This window comes from Macaca mulatta, chromosome 14 (genome assembly GCF_049350105.2).
Source record: "Macaca mulatta isolate MMU2019108-1 chromosome 14, T2T-MMU8v2.0, whole genome shotgun sequence".
Classification (NCBI taxonomy): Eukaryota; Metazoa; Chordata; class Mammalia; order Primates; family Cercopithecidae; genus Macaca; species Macaca mulatta.
Genome location: NC_133419.1, coordinates 52,069,800 through 52,087,587, shown reverse-complemented (window position 1 = coordinate 52,087,587; position 17,788 = coordinate 52,069,800). Strand labels below are relative to the sequence as shown.

General features: G+C 45.9%; 1 protein-coding gene across 27 annotated transcripts in view; it reads left to right on the top strand.

Moving 5' to 3' along the window:
• ARNTL (aryl hydrocarbon receptor nuclear translocator like) overlaps window positions 1-17,788 on the top strand; it is a 109,374-nt gene that overhangs the window by 65,679 nt on the left and 25,907 nt on the right. For 8 of the 27 annotated variants that reach the window (XM_028832574.2, XM_077960487.1, XM_028832572.2 and 5 more), the window contains exons 3-7: window positions 10,738-10,885; window positions 13,171-13,209; window positions 13,488-13,529; window positions 14,943-15,100; window positions 16,854-16,933. In XM_028832574.2, coding sequence (XP_028688407.1) covers window positions 10,746-10,885; window positions 13,171-13,209; window positions 13,488-13,529; window positions 14,943-15,100; window positions 16,854-16,933 — 459 coding nt within the window. In that variant the 5' untranslated portion in view covers window positions 10,738-10,745. 27 annotated transcript variants of the gene reach the window in all.

Below are 17,788 nucleotides of genomic sequence, written 5' to 3'. Positions count from 1 at the left end.
TTTCCACAGCTGTCTCATCCGTGGCCTGTACCTCCACATCCAGGACCAAGAGTCCCCCCCAAGGATGCCCAGTGGGTTGGTAGCTTGTTTTCTTTCTACACCTCAGTGATGGACTTGGCAAAGGGTTAAGAAGACATCGCTTTTATCATTCAGCAAACCGAGTGCCTTTACTGAGCCAGGTGCATGCCCTGGGGGAACTAGTCCTGTTTGGTGACTTAGTTAGATCTCTGAATCCCTCTACCAACCCTCAGTAGCTGTCTGGGAGACTGGGATTCTGTGGACTTTCCTCTATCAACGATATTGGGGTTCTTTTCCACAAAGACCAGCCTTGTTTTGATTGACATAGTGCCCCAGATTTACAAATCTTACTCCTTGCGGGATCCTCTCAACTGATCAAGCCCCATAGCTCCAAATGCCGTCTCCTTGATTGATGTTTAATTTGGGGATCCACAAGCATCTAGAGCTACCAGTTGAATTTGGGTACCCAAGGGCCACAAATGGGCCCTCCTCACACCCCAACACCTGACAACCAGTACCTTTGAGACTGAAGTACCACTGCATATACTGCTGTCCTCTGCTCAGGGCATTCTCCCTACCAGCCAGGCCACCCGGCAAACCCCTGCAACACCTCCTAAGACCTCTTCGCTGGTCCGTTCTCCTTTTATTAACACCTCCTCAGCACCCCTCCACACACACCCAAGCCCACAAACAAATCATTTTTTCATCTGTTCTGCTCTTGTACCTTACCTATGCCCCACTGCTACAAAAAAAGCACGCCTTCCTCAAGACACTTGACTGCCACCTGCTGGAGAGTTGTCATCATGACTCAACAAATATCTGCCACTTCTAAACCCCCAGGCACCTCTGGAGTAGGGCAGTGCATTGCTTGTACAGCTGTAAACATGGCTTGCCTGTGAATTGGTCATGCTGACATGTACTTATTAAAACACTTGTCCCTCTAGCTGGACTGAGGACATCTTGAATGTAAGGACTGCTGATTTCTGTCTTCGTCCCCATTGTGGTTTCTGCTAGGGGCTAGAGAAATGCTTATTGAATGATCCTTGTGCAAACACCTGTTACCTTAGGTTCAAGGCATCTGCTGACATTCAGTGAAGGTTTTCTAAATCTGTTGCAAAGCAAGGCTCCCCACAGGCGGTCACAGTAACCATGGAGGTCGGGCAGGACTTGCAATGGGGACAGGACCCCATCAGCCTCTCACCTCTGCTCAGAGGCACCGCCCTCTGAACAGATCAGAGCATGAACAGGTCAGAGCAATTCAGTGTTCACTCCCTCTGCAGACATCAGGGCAGGCACCATGTAGTGAAGAGTGGGGCCAGGGGCCATCTGCATGTATGTTTGGGCTGGGGAAGGAGAGCAGTATTTCTGGAGCATGTGCTGTGCTCAGGGCCAGCTCCCTGTAGGTAGGTTGTGGGAAAGCAGAGGTGGCAACTCACGCACCCCTGCTGGGGATTGGGAGTTTTGTGGAGAAGTAGATCAGTAAGCACACGGATACCAGACAGAGTCGTCAAGGGTGTTGATTCACTATTGTCCCTATTTTCCTAAGCTCGCCACATCATGGAAGGCTGCTACCCAAGTGACATTCTGGGGCTTCACCAAGTGTTTTAACAGAGCTCCACCCAGCTGTCACACTAGGGGTAACACTGTGGGCCAGAAGGAGAGGCAGGCCTTCACTGGGGTCCCATTTTAAAAAGGGGGAAGGCCTCTGTTCTTTTATAACACTTGTTTTCCCCAAGCCATTCAGCATAGTATTACTCAGGTCCCATAGAGAGAACCTTCCCAGAGACAGCTCTCCTTGCTCAGGCCTGTCCTGATGAACTCCCTGATACACTTCCAGGTCTTAAAAGAGTGAGAGCCAGCATTTCCCTCTCTGCCCTGGCTGCCAGGAAGCTCAGAGATAACTTGTTTGCTCAGTTCCTGTAGCTTTCCTGACCCAGGATTTCTTTTTTTTATAAATTCTCCTTGTTCCTTTTCCAGGAATGCTTGCTTTTTATGTTTTGTTTGTGTTGCTTCTGTCTCTGTATTATACTTTTGGGAGGTGGTTTTTGGAGGCAGGATTGGCAGCAATGTGGTAGTTAGAAGCACCAGCAGTAAAGCTGGACACACCTGGGTTTCATCCCCACTTGCTAGCTGTGTCATTTTAAGTAAGACAAGTTGCCTGTTCAGTTCTTAGTTCCTCACCTTGAAAATTGGGATAATGATCACAATGAATGGATAGATTATTGTGAAGATTAAACTTGTTTATTGTAAATGCCATTGTTTCCTGTTCCTGCTCTTGGATCAGGCTTGATCTGTGGCTGTAGAATCCTAGTCTTAATTTCCTTCTTCCTGCCCGTGTCTGTCACCATATGATGAGTTGTACAATAGCACTGACTACAGGACCAACCATCCTGGTTTGTCTGGAACAGAGGAATTTCCTGGGATGCAGGACTTTCAGTGCTGAATGGGAAGGTCCCGGGCAAATGGATGAGTTGGTCACCCTGGTAATAAACAACCTCAACATTTCAGTGGCTTACTGTAGCAAAGGTTTATTTCTTCGTTGTGCTACTGTCCATCCAGGGCCTTGGCTAAAGGAGGAGCCTCTATCTGGGAAATTGACGGTCTTGGGCAGACAGAGGAACACATGTTAAAGGTCCTTTAGAAGGCTGTGGCTGTGACTTCTGCTCTCATTCACTGGTCGGGGTCAGTCACATGGCCAGCCCTGCCACCAGGCTGTGCAGAACCTTCCCACTGGGTGGGGTAGCTCAGCCTGGAACACTGATCCACTCTGCCAGGCTCACCTTTCTGTTCTTTTGCTTTTTAAGGTGCTGGAGCAGGGACCAGGGAAAGGAGAGTCACCTGGTCTGGATTGGGGGTCTTGGATGTGATCATCTTCCTGTAGATAGTGGGTATGGGTTTCTTGAGGGGCAGTGTTCAGCTTTACCCTGCTCTGCTCAGAGGAGCAGCTGTATCTCCTTTGGACGCCTTCTAGTGGTTGATGCCCTCACCTTTCTCAGCTGCCAAGGCCTCTCTCTGCAGGGCAGGCTGGGCTGTGACTTCTCTTCCACCCTCCTTGCTCCTTCCTGTGGGACCCCTGAGATCCTTTCGCCATGCTCCTCGGTGGAATGGAGGGTGCCCTCACATTCTTCCAAGGCATCCTGCGCAAGTCCCTCCATGCCCTGCTTTCTCTGGCGGTCCAGCAAGACTCCATCTCACCTTGGGGCTCTCTAGCTCAGAAGTGGGCACACCTGCAGCCCCTGACTCCAGGACCACAGGCCACACTCTCCCCAGAGCATCCTCACCACATGCCATGTGGATGGCCGGGTCAGGGCGGCCCTCAGAGCCCACCGTTGGCAAGGGTACCCTCTCAAAGGCACCTCTTTTGGCTCAAATCCCTTTTGGAAGTAGCCCAGAAGAGGCTTTCTTTTTTATCTTTTGTTGTTTTATTTATTGTTCTTGCATCTAAGAATGCCTTCTTGGGCAGAAAACAGTTTCCCAGAAATAATGTTAATTAAGTGTCACAACTGGTTTAGCTTCCTTACCTTGTCTAAGCATGCAAGAGAGGCTTTTGAGGCTGGGCGTGGTGGCTCATGCCCATAATCCCAACATTTTGGGAGGCCGAGATGGAGGGATTGCTTGAGCCCAGGAGTCTGGGCAGCATAGTGAGACCTTGTCTCTTCTAAAAATAAAAAATTAGCTGCGTATGGTGGCACAGGCCTGTAGCCCCAGCTACTTGGGAGGCTGAGGTGGGAGGATCACTTGAGGCTAGGAGTTCTAGGTTGCAGTGAGCTATGATCACACCACTGCACCCCAGCCTGGGCAACAGGGTGAGACCCTGTCTCAAAAAAAATTAAAAAGGCTTTTTGATTTTTGTTTTGCAAAAGTACCAAAATCTATTAGCATTTATTATTATTATTTCTTTAAATTTGAATATTGGGAAAATTGATCAAAATGAGAAATTTCATATGGAGTTTAGTGCTTGAAATTTGGATCCTTCATCTAAATTTCAAGGAACTCAGGGCCGGGCCTGGTGGCTCATGCCTGTAATCTCAGCACTTTGAGAGGCCGAGATGGGCAGATTGCTTGAGCCCAGGACTTTGAGACCAGCCTGGGCAACATTGCAAAGCCTCCTCTCTACAAAAAAATATAAAAACTAGCTGGACATGATGGTGGTGCACACCTGTAGTCCCAGCTACATAGCACACTGAGGCAGGAGGAAAGTTTGAGCCCAGGAGACGGAGGTTGCAGTGAGCCGAGATCATGCTATTGCACTCCAGCCTGGGCAACAGAGCAAGACTGTCTCAAAAAATAATTAAATAATTAAGTAAATTTCAGGGAACTCAGAGAACGAGAAAGGACATGAAGTTCTTCATTTATTTAGCATTTGTTGAGTACCACCTGGAGTGAGGCATGAGACCAGGCACAGGAGATGCCTATAAATAAGGCCCTACCTACCTGAAGCTTATGGGTGGTGGAGGAGACACGCCTACAAGCAGAGAATGGCCACAGGGCATGAAGGAACCTGGGCAGGAGCTGCTGCAGGAGAGCCAGGGAGAGAGGATACAGCTCTGAAGGCTTCTCCAGGAGGTGTGCCTGCAGGCACAGGAAAGGAAAGTAGGAGTTTATCAGGTGACAGGGTGGTTGAAGGGAGCCACACCTCCAAGAAATGTGGGCCCAGCAGAGGCAGGTGGTTCTGGGAACTATCATCTTCAGTCTGTCGGGGGCTTTGGGCAGCAGATGGGAGGGTTGGGCTGAAGATTAAGCAAGGCCTGATGTTTCCTGCTGGGGGGGCGGTGAACTTTGTCTGGAAGACTTAGGGGGAGCAGTGAAGCTATTGCAATGGTCTGAGCAAGGGGGTGTCCCGCCTCTGACCACAGTGGGGAAGGAATGGGGCTGGAGAGGACAGCAGACTGAACAGAGGCAGTGACAAGGAGCTAGAAGGAAGTGGCTGGGCCCATCCCTTAGAGGGCTGTGTGGGGGCTGTGGGGTGTGGGAGGGAGAGAAGAAGGAAGCCCAGGGTAGGTTCTGGGTTGCTAATTTGGGGGCTGGGAGGATAGCGTGCGACCTAAACAGAGAATCAGATTTAGATGGAATTACGTATATTAAGCCTGGGGATTTCACATCCATTTGCTGCTGCTTTACCAGTTGAGGCTCAAGAACGAGAAGCCCAAAATTTCTGGTCACATTATTTGCATGTGCCCAGACTGGGATTAACAGAATCCGAAAGTGAGGTTTCTTGAATCAGATTGCAATGGGGAATGAATGCCTTGGGAGGCTGGAAGCAGTTGTATTTGCAGATATTCATTTGGAGATCTCTATAACGATCGAGGCAGAGATACCCCAAAGACTGCAAGAATTAACCAGTGAAATTTGAAATGCCAAAATTTTTGCTTCAGAAAGGTCAGGAAAGCCCTGTTTAAAATCTAAATCTTGCCATCTCAAGGCAGTGCAGGGATGGATTAGGAGGATGTGGGGTGACCCTTTTCTTCCTTTCAGAGCCAGTTCCTGCCAGACACAGGAATCCTCCACATGAGTCATAGGGTGGAGAGGAGACCCCTCAGTCCTTTCAGTAAGTGGGAGGGCAGCACTGCCACGTGGCTACCATGAACCCTGTTTCAGCATTTCTTTCTTTCTTAACTTCGTATGTGCCCAGATGCACTTGAGATTCACTGATGTTTTCTTTAGACCGAGGAGCTTGCTTCAGCAGTTCGTTTCAGGTGTTGGCTCTGCTGGCATTATGTTTCGGCTTAATGTTTTCTGAAGACTTGTTTTCTGTTGTTTTTCATTGTTCTTGTTGTCTGGCTTCAGGCCACTACCTTCAACCTAGCAAGAGCTAAGTGGTGTCTTCAGCAGTGAGGTAGCTTCTGGAGGCTACCACTCTCTTGCTATGTGACTTTGGCTAGTTTTTGCACCTCTCTGTGCCTCAGTCTCTTCTGTAAAATGGAGAACACAGAAGTGTCTACCTCATAGAGTTACTTTCAGGTTTCAGTGAGTTAATCTACATGAAACAATAAGGATAGAGCCTGACACAAAATCACACTCAGCAAGTTTTCACAATTATGATTACTTGACCCCGTAGGAGAAATAAAAAAAAAACACAACTAACTTTCTTCTAAGGACATGCCCAAGAATCCAGTTTTAGTAACTTTGAAGGCATTGTTTTCCACAGAAAATATCTCCTGCCAGATTTTTTTCATGTGTTGGCAACTTAGCTTTAACAAGAAGCTGAAGGATGGCCAGGCAGCAAGGGGTGGTAAGTGCCGGTAGAATGTGACGTGCTCGCCCAGCCTTCCTCCCTGTAATTAGGAATCATGAACCATCTCCACTGTCTCCCTTAGCTACTAAGAGATTTTTACACTTACGTACCTCAAAGTGACCTGTCTGGGTTTTCTTTTCTTGTGGCCCCCACTGTAGGTTTTTGGAAGAAGCTGACCGCCTGAAAAGAAATTATAAAACATGAAAATCGCTTTGAGGTGACCAAGTCCAGAGGCCCCTAACTCCTCCCAAGCTGGATCTGGGGTGTAAGAACTGTAACTTCAGGTAACAAAGTAGTATCCCATTCCTGCCCCCTGTGAACTGATGATTATTGGTAGCTTGCATGGCAGTTCTTCCTTTAGGAAGCGTAGTTTCTTCCAGGAACTCTGAAACTTGGGATATTCCACCTCATGCGGTTGTTTGACTGGTCAAAAAAGGGAGTGGGGGATTCTGGAGGTACTTCATGTCTGCTGCGTGGTCCAAGGGGACCAGGGCTCCATAAATCACCAAGACCCTGAGGGCAGGGCTCGGTACTCATTCCTGGCCCTGCTTCTGTAAATGTTAATGACAAAATAACAACAATGTCACCCACCCAACAGGGTCTTTAATATGATTAAATAATCATGAAATACTTCTTGAGAGGTAAATCAGAGAGAATAGGAAATTTCTGAAAATAAAGAGCGGTGAGAGAGTATTTGTTCTGCTAGCTATTAAAATGTATTCTAAAGTGCAGTCATAAAAACAGTATGGTACTGTGATGGAAATAACTAGATCAGAGGAACAGAGTAGAGAGTCCAGAAATAGGTGATAAATCAATAAAGGTGTATTTCAGGTTAGTGACAATGGGATGTATGAGCTAGCAAATGGTGTTAGAAAACATTTCCTATCCATTAGAGGGAAATAAATTCCTAAGCTTAGGTAGTATATCAAAATAATTTCCAAATAGCATTAAATTAAAAAAATCATTAAAATCTTAGGAAAACAGAGAATATTTATATTATTCTGGGTAAGAAAAGGCTTTTAAAACATGTCACTTTTGGTGCCACATACAAATATCATAAACAAAGTTAAGCAAAAGGGTGGAAAAGTGTTGGCAACATCAGTGATGAACAAATTAATATTCTTGGTATACAAATTTATTCTTTCATTCAATATATATTTATTGAGCACTTAGTATGTACTAGAAAGTATTCTGGGCACTAAGGGCACAGGGAGTAATTACTGTGCCTGCTGTCCTGGTGCTTAGACCCTGCTGGAGAGGACAGCCAATGAATTTGGGAGATTGTGGTAGGTCACATGTTGACGAGGGCTAAGGACAAAACATTAAGCAGGGGGCTGGGCTAGGGAGGCTTGGCAGGGTTTGCATTATATAGCTATTCAAGGGGGCTTCACTGATGAAATGACATGTGAAGAAAAAGGGAAAGTCATTGAATGTCGAGCTGATAGGATTTGCTGATGGATTGAATTCAGGTTGTGAAAGAAAGGAGTCAGGATGGCTTCTAGGTTTGGGGCCTGGCAACCAGAAGGATTGACATAGGAATGACTGAGAGGCTTGGCTTGGAGAGAATTAGAGTTTTGGTTATGGATGTTTCAGTTTGACATCTTTCTTGTATATTCAAGTGAGGACGTCAGGGAGGTGGTCGGCCATAAAAATCTGTAATTCAGGGTGACATCTGGGCTGGAGATGTAAACTTGGGAGTTGTTACAGTGTTTATAGTATTTGAAGGAATGACACTAGAGCCCCTGGAGAGCGTGTGTAGATAGAGAAGAGGGCCCAGGACATCCATGGGACCCTTCCTTGAAGTTGAGGGAGATGAGAAGGAGCCAGCCAAAGAGAGCAAAAAGGAGTGACCACTGAAATGGAAGGAATCCTGCAAGAAGGGGGATCTCCCAAGCCATGAGACAGTGAGAAGGGCGAGGTCAGCTCTCCTGGATGTGCTGATGGGCAAGGAGAGAACTGGCCATTGGATCTAGCAGTGGGGAGGTCACTGGTCAGCCTGACAAGGGCTGTTTTGTGGGAATGATGGGGAGAGAATCTGATTGGAGTTGGGTTATTGAGAATAAGAGGAAAAAAACCGGAGACAGAGAAATGGGACAATAGCTGGAGGAGGATGGTATTCAAGTAAGTTTATTTTTCCCAAGATGGGAATTACGTAACTCTTGTTTTTACCCAAGTGGAAATGATTCAGTAGCGTGGGGAGAGTGGATGGTGCAGGATTGGGCTGGGGCGAGGGTTCTGAAATGGTGGTCTCGAGGAGGTGGGAGAGGTAGAATCCAGGCATCAGCTGGGAAGGGATCCTAAGTAGGAGCATCTAAGGAGGTGGTGGGTGTGCACCTGCCTCTTTTCTCAGTTCACTAAGAAGCAGAGTCCTCAGCGGAGAATGGAGACTGAGGAGATGATGGAAGTTTGAGGAGAGAGGACAAAGTATGAAGTCCTTCATAGCAGAATGAGAAAATAAATGGCCAGGGGAATGAAGCATCGCTGGGCGGCATGCAGGCCTCTAAGGGGTATGTTTTCTCCAGCCATGCCCTGTTACACAGGTGAACACGGGGTAGGAGGCCATTGTGGTAGAAAAACAGGACATGAGCAGACACAAGGGAAGACAGAGAAACGCCTGTAAACAGAAGAGCACCATCAGTAATAGCTGAAGAATACAAGTAAAAACAACGAGGTCTTCTTTTTTTCCTCTTCAGACTGGCAAGAACTCTTGTTGGGGATAGAAATTATTGTCGCTTTTCTGGAGCACAATGTTACAGTATGTTCCAGAATACATGTGTCCCCTTTTGACCTGTCAGTCCCACCTTTAGAAATTTATTCTAAGAAATAATCGCTCAAATGCAAGGAGATACATGCACAAAGATGTTCACCCTAGCAGTGCTTATCAAAGTGAAAAAATGGCAGTCATCTAACCAGGAGGCAACTGGTTCACTTATCTGTCGGCAGAACAGTGACAGTGGGAAACAGTAGCTCACACTCACCCTCCTGTTTTGCAGATGAAGGAAGTTGGGTCCAGAGGGGGATAGTGACAGCTCCAGTCCTACTTCACGGAGCTCAGACCCCCTGACTGTAGGCAGGCACCCTGCCCAACCTCTTCAACTGGGCTTGGAGTCAGAGTCCCTTGCAAGGCACTTGTTAGGCCCTTTTCAAGGGCTGGTTTGCTTAATGCTTTTAAAATATGAGTTCTCAAAATGTTTTGCAAATTTCTTTACAATGTCTTCATTTCATCATTCATGGCTTTCCTTGCAAAGGATGCTGACAGTGGGGGAAAACAGGCCGACTGCCTGGGCCGTGATAGAGGGGACCATATTTTCCTGATTCCCAAGTAAGACTTACAGTGGAAAAAAGGATATTTTCTGCTTTCTTACAATGTTTACAAAGGTCATAACAGGATGTGAGGATGATCTGGCTGCAACATCTGTCACCCCATTGATCGCCAGGGTTGATTGAGCTGATCTGGCTGGCTAGGCGGGTGTCCCATTCCTCCCTCGCCAGTCCATGTGCGTCCCTCCCAAAGCTGTATGCTCAAAAAGGATGACCATCTCCGATAGAGGAGGACCAGTCTTTGGTCAAGGGTATATGAGTAACTGCGCTCTTCGGCTAGGACCTCCAAACAAGCTAACAGAAAAAGTCCTAACAGAAGTACAAAGATAATAAGGAACTTGCATTTATTCGTTTCCTTGATCATATGTTTATTGATTAGAAGAAAATACAATTAGCAGCCAGGTGTGGTGGCTCACACTTGTAATCCCAGCACTTTGGGAGGCTGAGATGGGCAGATCTCTTGAGGCCGGGAGTTCAAGACCAGCCTGGCCAACATGGTGAAACCCCATCTCTACTAAAAGTACAAAAATTAGCCAGGTGTGGTGGTGTACACCTTTAGTCCCAGCTTCCCAGCGTTTTGGGTGGCTGAGGCATGAGAATCACTTGTACCTGGCAGGTGGAGATTGTAGTGAGCTGAGATTGCACCACTGCACTCCAGCCTGGGTGACAGAGTGAGACTTTGTCTCAAAACAAGTAAAAAATAAAAATAAAATAAAATTAGCTTTGTTGGTGGAGAAAAGGGAGGAAAAATAATTAGCATTGTCGGAGAACATCTGGGATATTTGGTCCCCTCAATGGGAACTGCCCTGGGTTGTCACTCCTAGAGTTTCTGGTTCTGGTTTAGTTTTTCCATGCCACAGCACAGGGACTGAGAATCTGCTCAGCTTCTCTAGGCTTTTATGTCTTCACCAGAAAAATGAGCGGGTGAGCTTAAATTTCCTACAAAAACTCTTAAAATAAATATGATGTTCTTTCCATTCTATCATGCCTGTTCTGGGTCCGGGGGTGTGAGAGATGCGTTAGTGCTGCTGTAAACCAGCCCCGGGTCTCCCCCAGCCCCGCCCGTCCCACCACCAAACCCCCAAGCACCACCCTGGGTTTTCCACCGCTTTCGAGAGCTCATCGAAATAAACACGCCTTTGTGCCTCTTGTAACAATTCCAGATCATCCAATGGCAGACCAGAGAATGGACATTTCTTCAACCATCAGTGATTTCATGTCCCCGGGCCCCACTGACCTGCTTTCCGGCTCTCTTGGTACCAGTGGTGTGGATTGCAACCGCAAACGGAAAGGCAGCTCCACTGACTACCAGTAAGGCCTTTGGGGCATGTCTTCCTCTTGTTAAACTTGGTGTCAGTTCTTGGGCATGGAACATCTAGCAACCAGCTACTGTTTCTCCTGGAAAAGGGGATGGGAATAAAAAACCCAACTCTAGGTGGCTACACAGTTGGTTTTTGGCTTTACCTTCCCCTAGTTTGTAAGCAAGAAGGGAGCCTTCAGCACTACTGAGGCATTTAAATTCCACCTCCTATTCCCAAAATGTTCTACACCCAGGGAAAATAACAGCCTTAAGGCCAAGTTCTGCCTTTTACCCCTTTCTTCCTCTTCTTTCATTGCTCCTTTGAGCAAGAGGGTTAAGTCTATGGGTGTCATCTCAGGGGGTTCAAAGAGAGCTTAGCCCGAGGACCTCTCTGAGGAAGACAGCAAGTGTCAGGTGCTTAATGAATGTTTATGGGAGGAATGAGTGGAGGTCCTCTCTGAAAACAATTTAGGAACATTGATATTGTCCTTAAACATTATTTAAATTAGTATGAACTTGTTATATTAAATAGTATTTTTGTTTATTTTTAGACTTAATGACTTTTCATTTAAGTAAATTTTCACATTCACAGTCATCCCTTCTATATATGTACAAACACCTCGGGAATAAGGCAGTGTAGAACATTCAAAGGCACATTTTCTTTTGCCGAAGCACCTGCGTGGAATCTTACCCAAATGTCCATTTAAGAGGTTTTCTTTTGTTTAATGAGGGAAAATCTCCAAGGAGGTATCCCCCCTACAGCAGATGTCCTTTCTGCTGAAGTTCACAGGTCGAATTTGGGGAGCACAATGGCTGGAGGTCAGATGCCCACTAGGAGATGCTATGATTAATATGTAAGTTATCCCAGATGATTAAGACAGCCAACACCCAGGGGCTGGAGAGTGGGTATGAGGGCTGTGAGGGCATTCTTCCATAGCAGTAACTCCCCAGCAGAAAGACTGTGAGATGTTGGCCACAAACCCTTTGTCTTGAGCAAGCGCTGAGGGAGCCACTGATGTGTTCTAAGGCCTCTGTCATGTAGACCTGTGGGTTCCAGCTTGGTCACCACCCAAGATTTCCCTTGTGGACTCTGGTTTGCTAATCTTCTGTAATTCATGGAGACTCAATTAATTAAGCAACCGAATAATCCCTTTCATTATCTTTTAATGTAACTGAAGTCATCTATGACTGTCAGGCAGAGCTTTTTCTCACCTGAGATTATCACCTGGCCTCAAGGAACAGATAGAATTCTAGACAAAAGGGATGGGGGAATTTTTGTTTTTCCGTGCGGCCTGCATGATCTCTGAACTTTAGAACTAGCTGGGGAAACCTTCTGCCTGTGAGGAACCCCAGGGCATCTGATTGGGAACACTGTTCTAGAATGCCCACGATATGATCCAGTGCTCCTAGAAACAGCTATTTTTGCCCTTGGGATTACATTGTTTGAAGGGCCATGATCTCTCTTTTCCTATGGGATAAAGGAAAAAGGAGAGAGGCCCAGCTGGCAGTCCATGCCCTCCTGATAAATGTACGGATAGGAGAAGGCTGTGAGGGGGGTTTGGAACTCCTTCCTCTGGGGATTTCAGTCTCTTTTCTTCTACTGAACCACAGGATGCAACGAAACTTGGATTTCTGGAGTCTGTGAAAGGGAGGGAGATCTTTGCTGTGACCCCAGGACCCTCTGTGGCCCTCAGCCCCACTACGCCCCTCCCTCCCAATTCCTGAAGTCTAGGGGTTCCCATCTAACTGAGAAGCAGAACACTTGGCAGCAGTGCCTTTGAAAAGCTGCCTGGGGCTCTGCTCAGTACTTTGTTGGTACTTTAATTCCACCCTCCTCACTTCACCCCTTCCCTGCCAAATAGATATGTGTGCACATTTATTTTTGATGCTCAATATGTTTTGCAAATGGAATAAGCTTCATTTATCCAGAATTATGGGGATAATGAGAGGTTAGAGATATTTCGAGCCTATGTTTAACTAAGCATTTTTATAAACACTACATATTCCCAATTTTCAAACAATCAGAATATGGTAAAATATCTATTAACACACAGACTCTTTTGGGATGATAACTTTTGTTTGATAACCTGAGAAGCTGGTCCAGGTTTTATAGTAAGTTCAAGTTAATTTCTGTTTGTTTGTTTTACCCTTATTATACATCATTAATCGATACTGTGGCTGTTCCAGCTTTCTAATTGTTTGGTTTCTGGATAAATGAGAGCCTTCTGTCTTACGATAAGAAGCTCTTCTGTATGTCTTTATTAACATGCAGTCACATTCTCTTTTGTTTTTTCAGAGAAAGCATGGACACAGACAAAGATGACCCTCATGGAAGGTACCATGAACCTAGTAATTTGAACTTCAGCATCCTTATAGCCATTTTCTTTGCACTGTTACACATTCTATTACTTGGGGCAGCACCCATGTCCTCAGCTGGAGATGAGCAAGGAGGCTGTGAGCCTGTGGGCTCACACTGTGTCCCTTCAACCCCCAATCCCCTTGTGTGTCTGCAGAGAGATGACAGGGATCGGGCAGAAGAAAACAGCAATGTGTAACTTTGCCATTCATCTCCAGGGAATTATGTTTTTATCTTTTGCTTTTTCCTCCCTCCAGGTTAGAATATACAGAACACCAAGGAAGGATAAAAAATGCAAGGTAATCTTGGACCTCGTTTTGTCTACAAAGCGTTCTAGTTCTGGTTGCTTAGAGAGCAGCTAAGGAGGCTCTGCATGTTCGTTCCTGTTGGGCACTGTCACCTCCTCAGGGAACAGGCAGGTAGTGGGCCTTGGCCAAGGTGGCCTTCTGCCCTCCATGCTCTCCATGCTGGGCTGGCCTTTACTCTTTGCTGTCTAAGCACCTTTAACCTGAAGGGGATTTGAAGGTAGCAGAAATCAGTCAAGGCTCAAGTTTTTCCCCAATCTTCAGCAGAGGACGTCTTCCTGACTGGAGCGCCCTCCACAGGAGACATGGCTCAGTGATTTGCGTCTTCCTGACTGGAGCGCCCTCTACAGGAGACATTGCTCAGTGATTTGCGTCTTCCTGACTGGAGTGCCCTCCACAGGAGACATGGCTGGGACTTGCTTCTGACAGGGGCTCCTATTGCACTGCGAGTTGCAACTGAATGCACCACACGGGGCACGCTAGGTGCCTCTAGTAGATTCTCTGCCTGGGTCCTTCCTGCCTCCAGCCACACTTGCTGACCTCTTCCCATTGGGTCCTCAGTTCTGCCGTTAGTACCAGGCTGTGTTCTGAGGCTGCATCATGACAGACTGATACAGGGGGCTGCAGAAATTGGCTGCCCTAAGGCTTCAAGCTCTTCCCTCAGAGGCCAGCCTTGGCAGGAGCTCCCATTGCTCTGTATCTGTGGCAGCTGCAGCAAACTGAATTTCCATAGTTGCTGCACTTCCTTAGGAGGACCATCACCAATGGCAGATGCACATCAGTCAGTGTCAGCCTGCCTCAGCAGGCAGCCACTCCCGGGAGGGAGGAGTGTGACATTCCTCAGGGGAGGCTCCTGGGGACAGATGTAGCATCTGCTGCACCTAGGTGGAGTCCTGGTTGATCCAAGGATGATGGTGTTGGTTACTGGGTACCCTAGTCAGTGAGGCTGTGACTGGAAAGAAGTGGTGCCCTGCCCAGGTCACACGGCCACACAGCAGGCTCCTCACAGACCTCAGGGACAGCCCACGGGGCTCTGGATGCTCTGTGCTATGAAGCCACCACCTCCCTTCTCTGTCCTTTCACCCCCATTTCAAAATCCAATTTTGCAAAGGCTGAGAGGAAAAGAAATGAGGAGAAATGAACAATTCAGTTTACTCTGAAAAGACAATTTTTGTAGCTTTTCTCCTGAATTCTAAGGATGAGGTAAACATAAACTAATACTGACCTGGCAGTGAGACCATTTTCTTGGAGACTTTAGTAGAAAAGTCTAATTTTGAACATTCTGCAGATTCTAAATTTGCCTTGTCAGATGAACATTGAAAACAGTTACAACTCATTTATTTTTGTCGTCTTTTCTTGATGCTTGGTTACATTTTATAAGAAATCGTTTTTCATATTGTTGTTCAGGGAAGCTCACAGTCAGATTGAAAAGCGGCGCCGGGATAAAATGAACAGTTTTATAGATGAGTTGGCTTCTTTGGTACCAACATGCAACGCAATGTCCAGGAAATTAGATAAACTTACTGTGCTAAGGATGGCTGTTCAGCACATGAAAACATTAAGAGGTGAGACCCTGGGCTCTATTGTCCTTTATGTCCTTGCCCACAAATGTTACCACCCTTGCCTAGAATGTTCCTGTCCCTAAGGCAAATGTTTATTACTTGCAATTATGTAGCCTTGAGTAGTATGCCTTTACTTTTCAGCAATAGCCGTGATGCCAAATGAAGTGATTATTGAGCTTATGTGGGTTTTGACATGCAATTTTGCAGTCACACATTCTCAGAGCATAGAAACTATGTGCTTTGCACATCTCTGTATATGCATGTAATCAGGCTATGTGCCTATCAGACACGATACTGCTCTGATGTCTCACATCTTGCCTATGTTTGTGCCTGGATCCCATCCTTACAATTATGACACGCAGAAATGTAGGTGCACACAGTGACACAGAAAAGTCAGTTTCAAAGATGAAAATGCATCATGGTTCCTTTGAAAAGTGAGTCACGGGTTGCGGGTTCTCGCGGCATTTTGTTGTCAGGAATGAACACTGAAGATATTTTCATCTTCCTGGAATTTTCCCGAACCAGATCCACTCTTTGTGAGGGAGGCAGTATTTTCCTTCTTTTCTGAGTGTGGGGAGGGTGAGAAAACAGAGGCAGAAAAGTGGAAGTGACTTATCCAAACCACAAGAGAAATCTGAAATATATCAGGCATTTTAGTGAATGCTGTTCCTGGAATTTTCCATAGCTAGTCTTGGACTTTTGGAGGAAATTGGAAAGTGGGCGCTCAGTCAGATCTCTGACCTGCGTGGTAGAATTGCGTCTTTTTATATTTGCACAAAGCCACCAGAAATAAGAAGTAACTGGTTTTGTCTGACTTTAGATCATTATCCAAAAATATAAATGTTGTATCCTGTGCTGGGAGACTGACATTTAAAAATTCATATTAGCAAAGATAACACGGGTTAAATTATTATAAACTAATTTCTATTAAATTGGAAATAAGTGGCAAATCTCAAGTTACAATAAAGAGCAGGGATAGGGATCAATTGAATGGTTGCAACACGTCCTGTCTCCCTCCCTCCCCATGGCACTTTGAATTGTTACAGATCCGTTTCATTTTATTCTTTCACTATTCCACTCGCTATTCTGCAGACTCCAAATCATTTACTGCTGGCATTTTTCTCTGTTAAGTGATTGTTCTCCTGAAAAATGCCAGATTGACAACCTTTTAAGCGTAAGTCTTGTCCCCTTTCAGTCCTGGGAGTGGGAGCTGCACTGACTGAAGCAATGCATTCCTCCACATTGCCACACTCATTTAACTCACCCTGATGAAGAGGAACTCACATTAAATGCCTTCCGCAATATATTTACTCAGGGCCTGGCAGACTGGATGGGTTCCCAAGAACATTTAGAGTGGTGATTTGAAGGACTACCAGACAACCCATTAAATACAGATCTTAGGAAGAGGGAACTCTCTGAGGAGCCTCTACCAGTTTACTTCCAGAGCTGCCTTCTCTCTTAGAAGCAGATTGTTAAACTTCCTTCTCTTATCTCTTGGTTTTCCCTGTAATGAGAAAAACAGGCTTGTTAGGTCTCCTGTGGGTAACAGTGTTCTCTTTTCCATGGTATTATCTTTGGCTTACAGCATTCCGTCCAAAGCCAGATCTAGGCTCATCTCAGTTAAGGCCTAAACAACGAAATTTAAATACCAGGTCACAGGGACTAGGCCACTTGCAAAAGGTTTGAGGCAGCAAATTAGAATGAGACATTTTCTGAATATCAAGTATACCAATACTTTCTCTTTTTCCCCCCTAAGGTGCCACCAATCCATATACAGAAGCAAACTACAAACCAACTTTTCTATCAGACGATGAATTGAAACACCTCATTCTCAGGGTATGTTCAATTATGGGATTGTTTTACAACATTTGTTTTGATAAATTTTCAAGTAAGTAGCAGCATGTGGGAATTTGATGTTTCAACACTGAGCTTTTTTTTTAGGCCTGCTTCCTCTCTCGGGTCCCTCCCTTTATCTTATTGTTTGGACAGGCTTCACATTTCTTCCACAAAACCATTCTCCTCTTTTAACCTCATCTAGGCAAAAATGGAAGGCCTATGCTACTGCAATTTTAAATCAGAAGAGGCAAGATTTATTAAAAATAAGAGGGATTTAAGAATCACATTTCTGCATGAAGATTTTAGGAAGCGACTGAAACCAACAACAATTGAGACTTTCTTTTCACCTGATTTAACCACTAGCACAAAAAAAGTCCACCTAAATCTTTACACCAAAATCCCATCAGAACAACAAAACTGTGGCTCACGCCTATAATCTCAGCACTTTGAGAGGCCAAGGCGGGTGGATCGCCTGAGGTCGAGTTTGAGACCAGCATGGCCAACGTTGAAACCCTGTCTCTACTAAGAATATAAAAATTAGCTGGGTGTGGTAGCAGGTGCTTGCTTGGGAGGCTGAGACATGAGAATCGCTTGAACCCGGGAGGTAGAGGTTGCAGTGAGCTGAGGTCACGCCACTGCACTCCAGCTTGGGCAACAGAGTGAGACTCTGTCTCAAAAATCAAGGAAACAAACAAACTTCCAAAGACTAGTGGTCCAAATAAGAAAAATAAATGCAAGAGGTATATGCTTTCACTTGCTTGACTTGAGTGCGCTCTCTGTCTTGCTAAATCTCTGCTGGAAGATGGTTGAGGTGGCACTGTGGGAACCTGTTGTCTTCCATGAGGAATTAGGTCT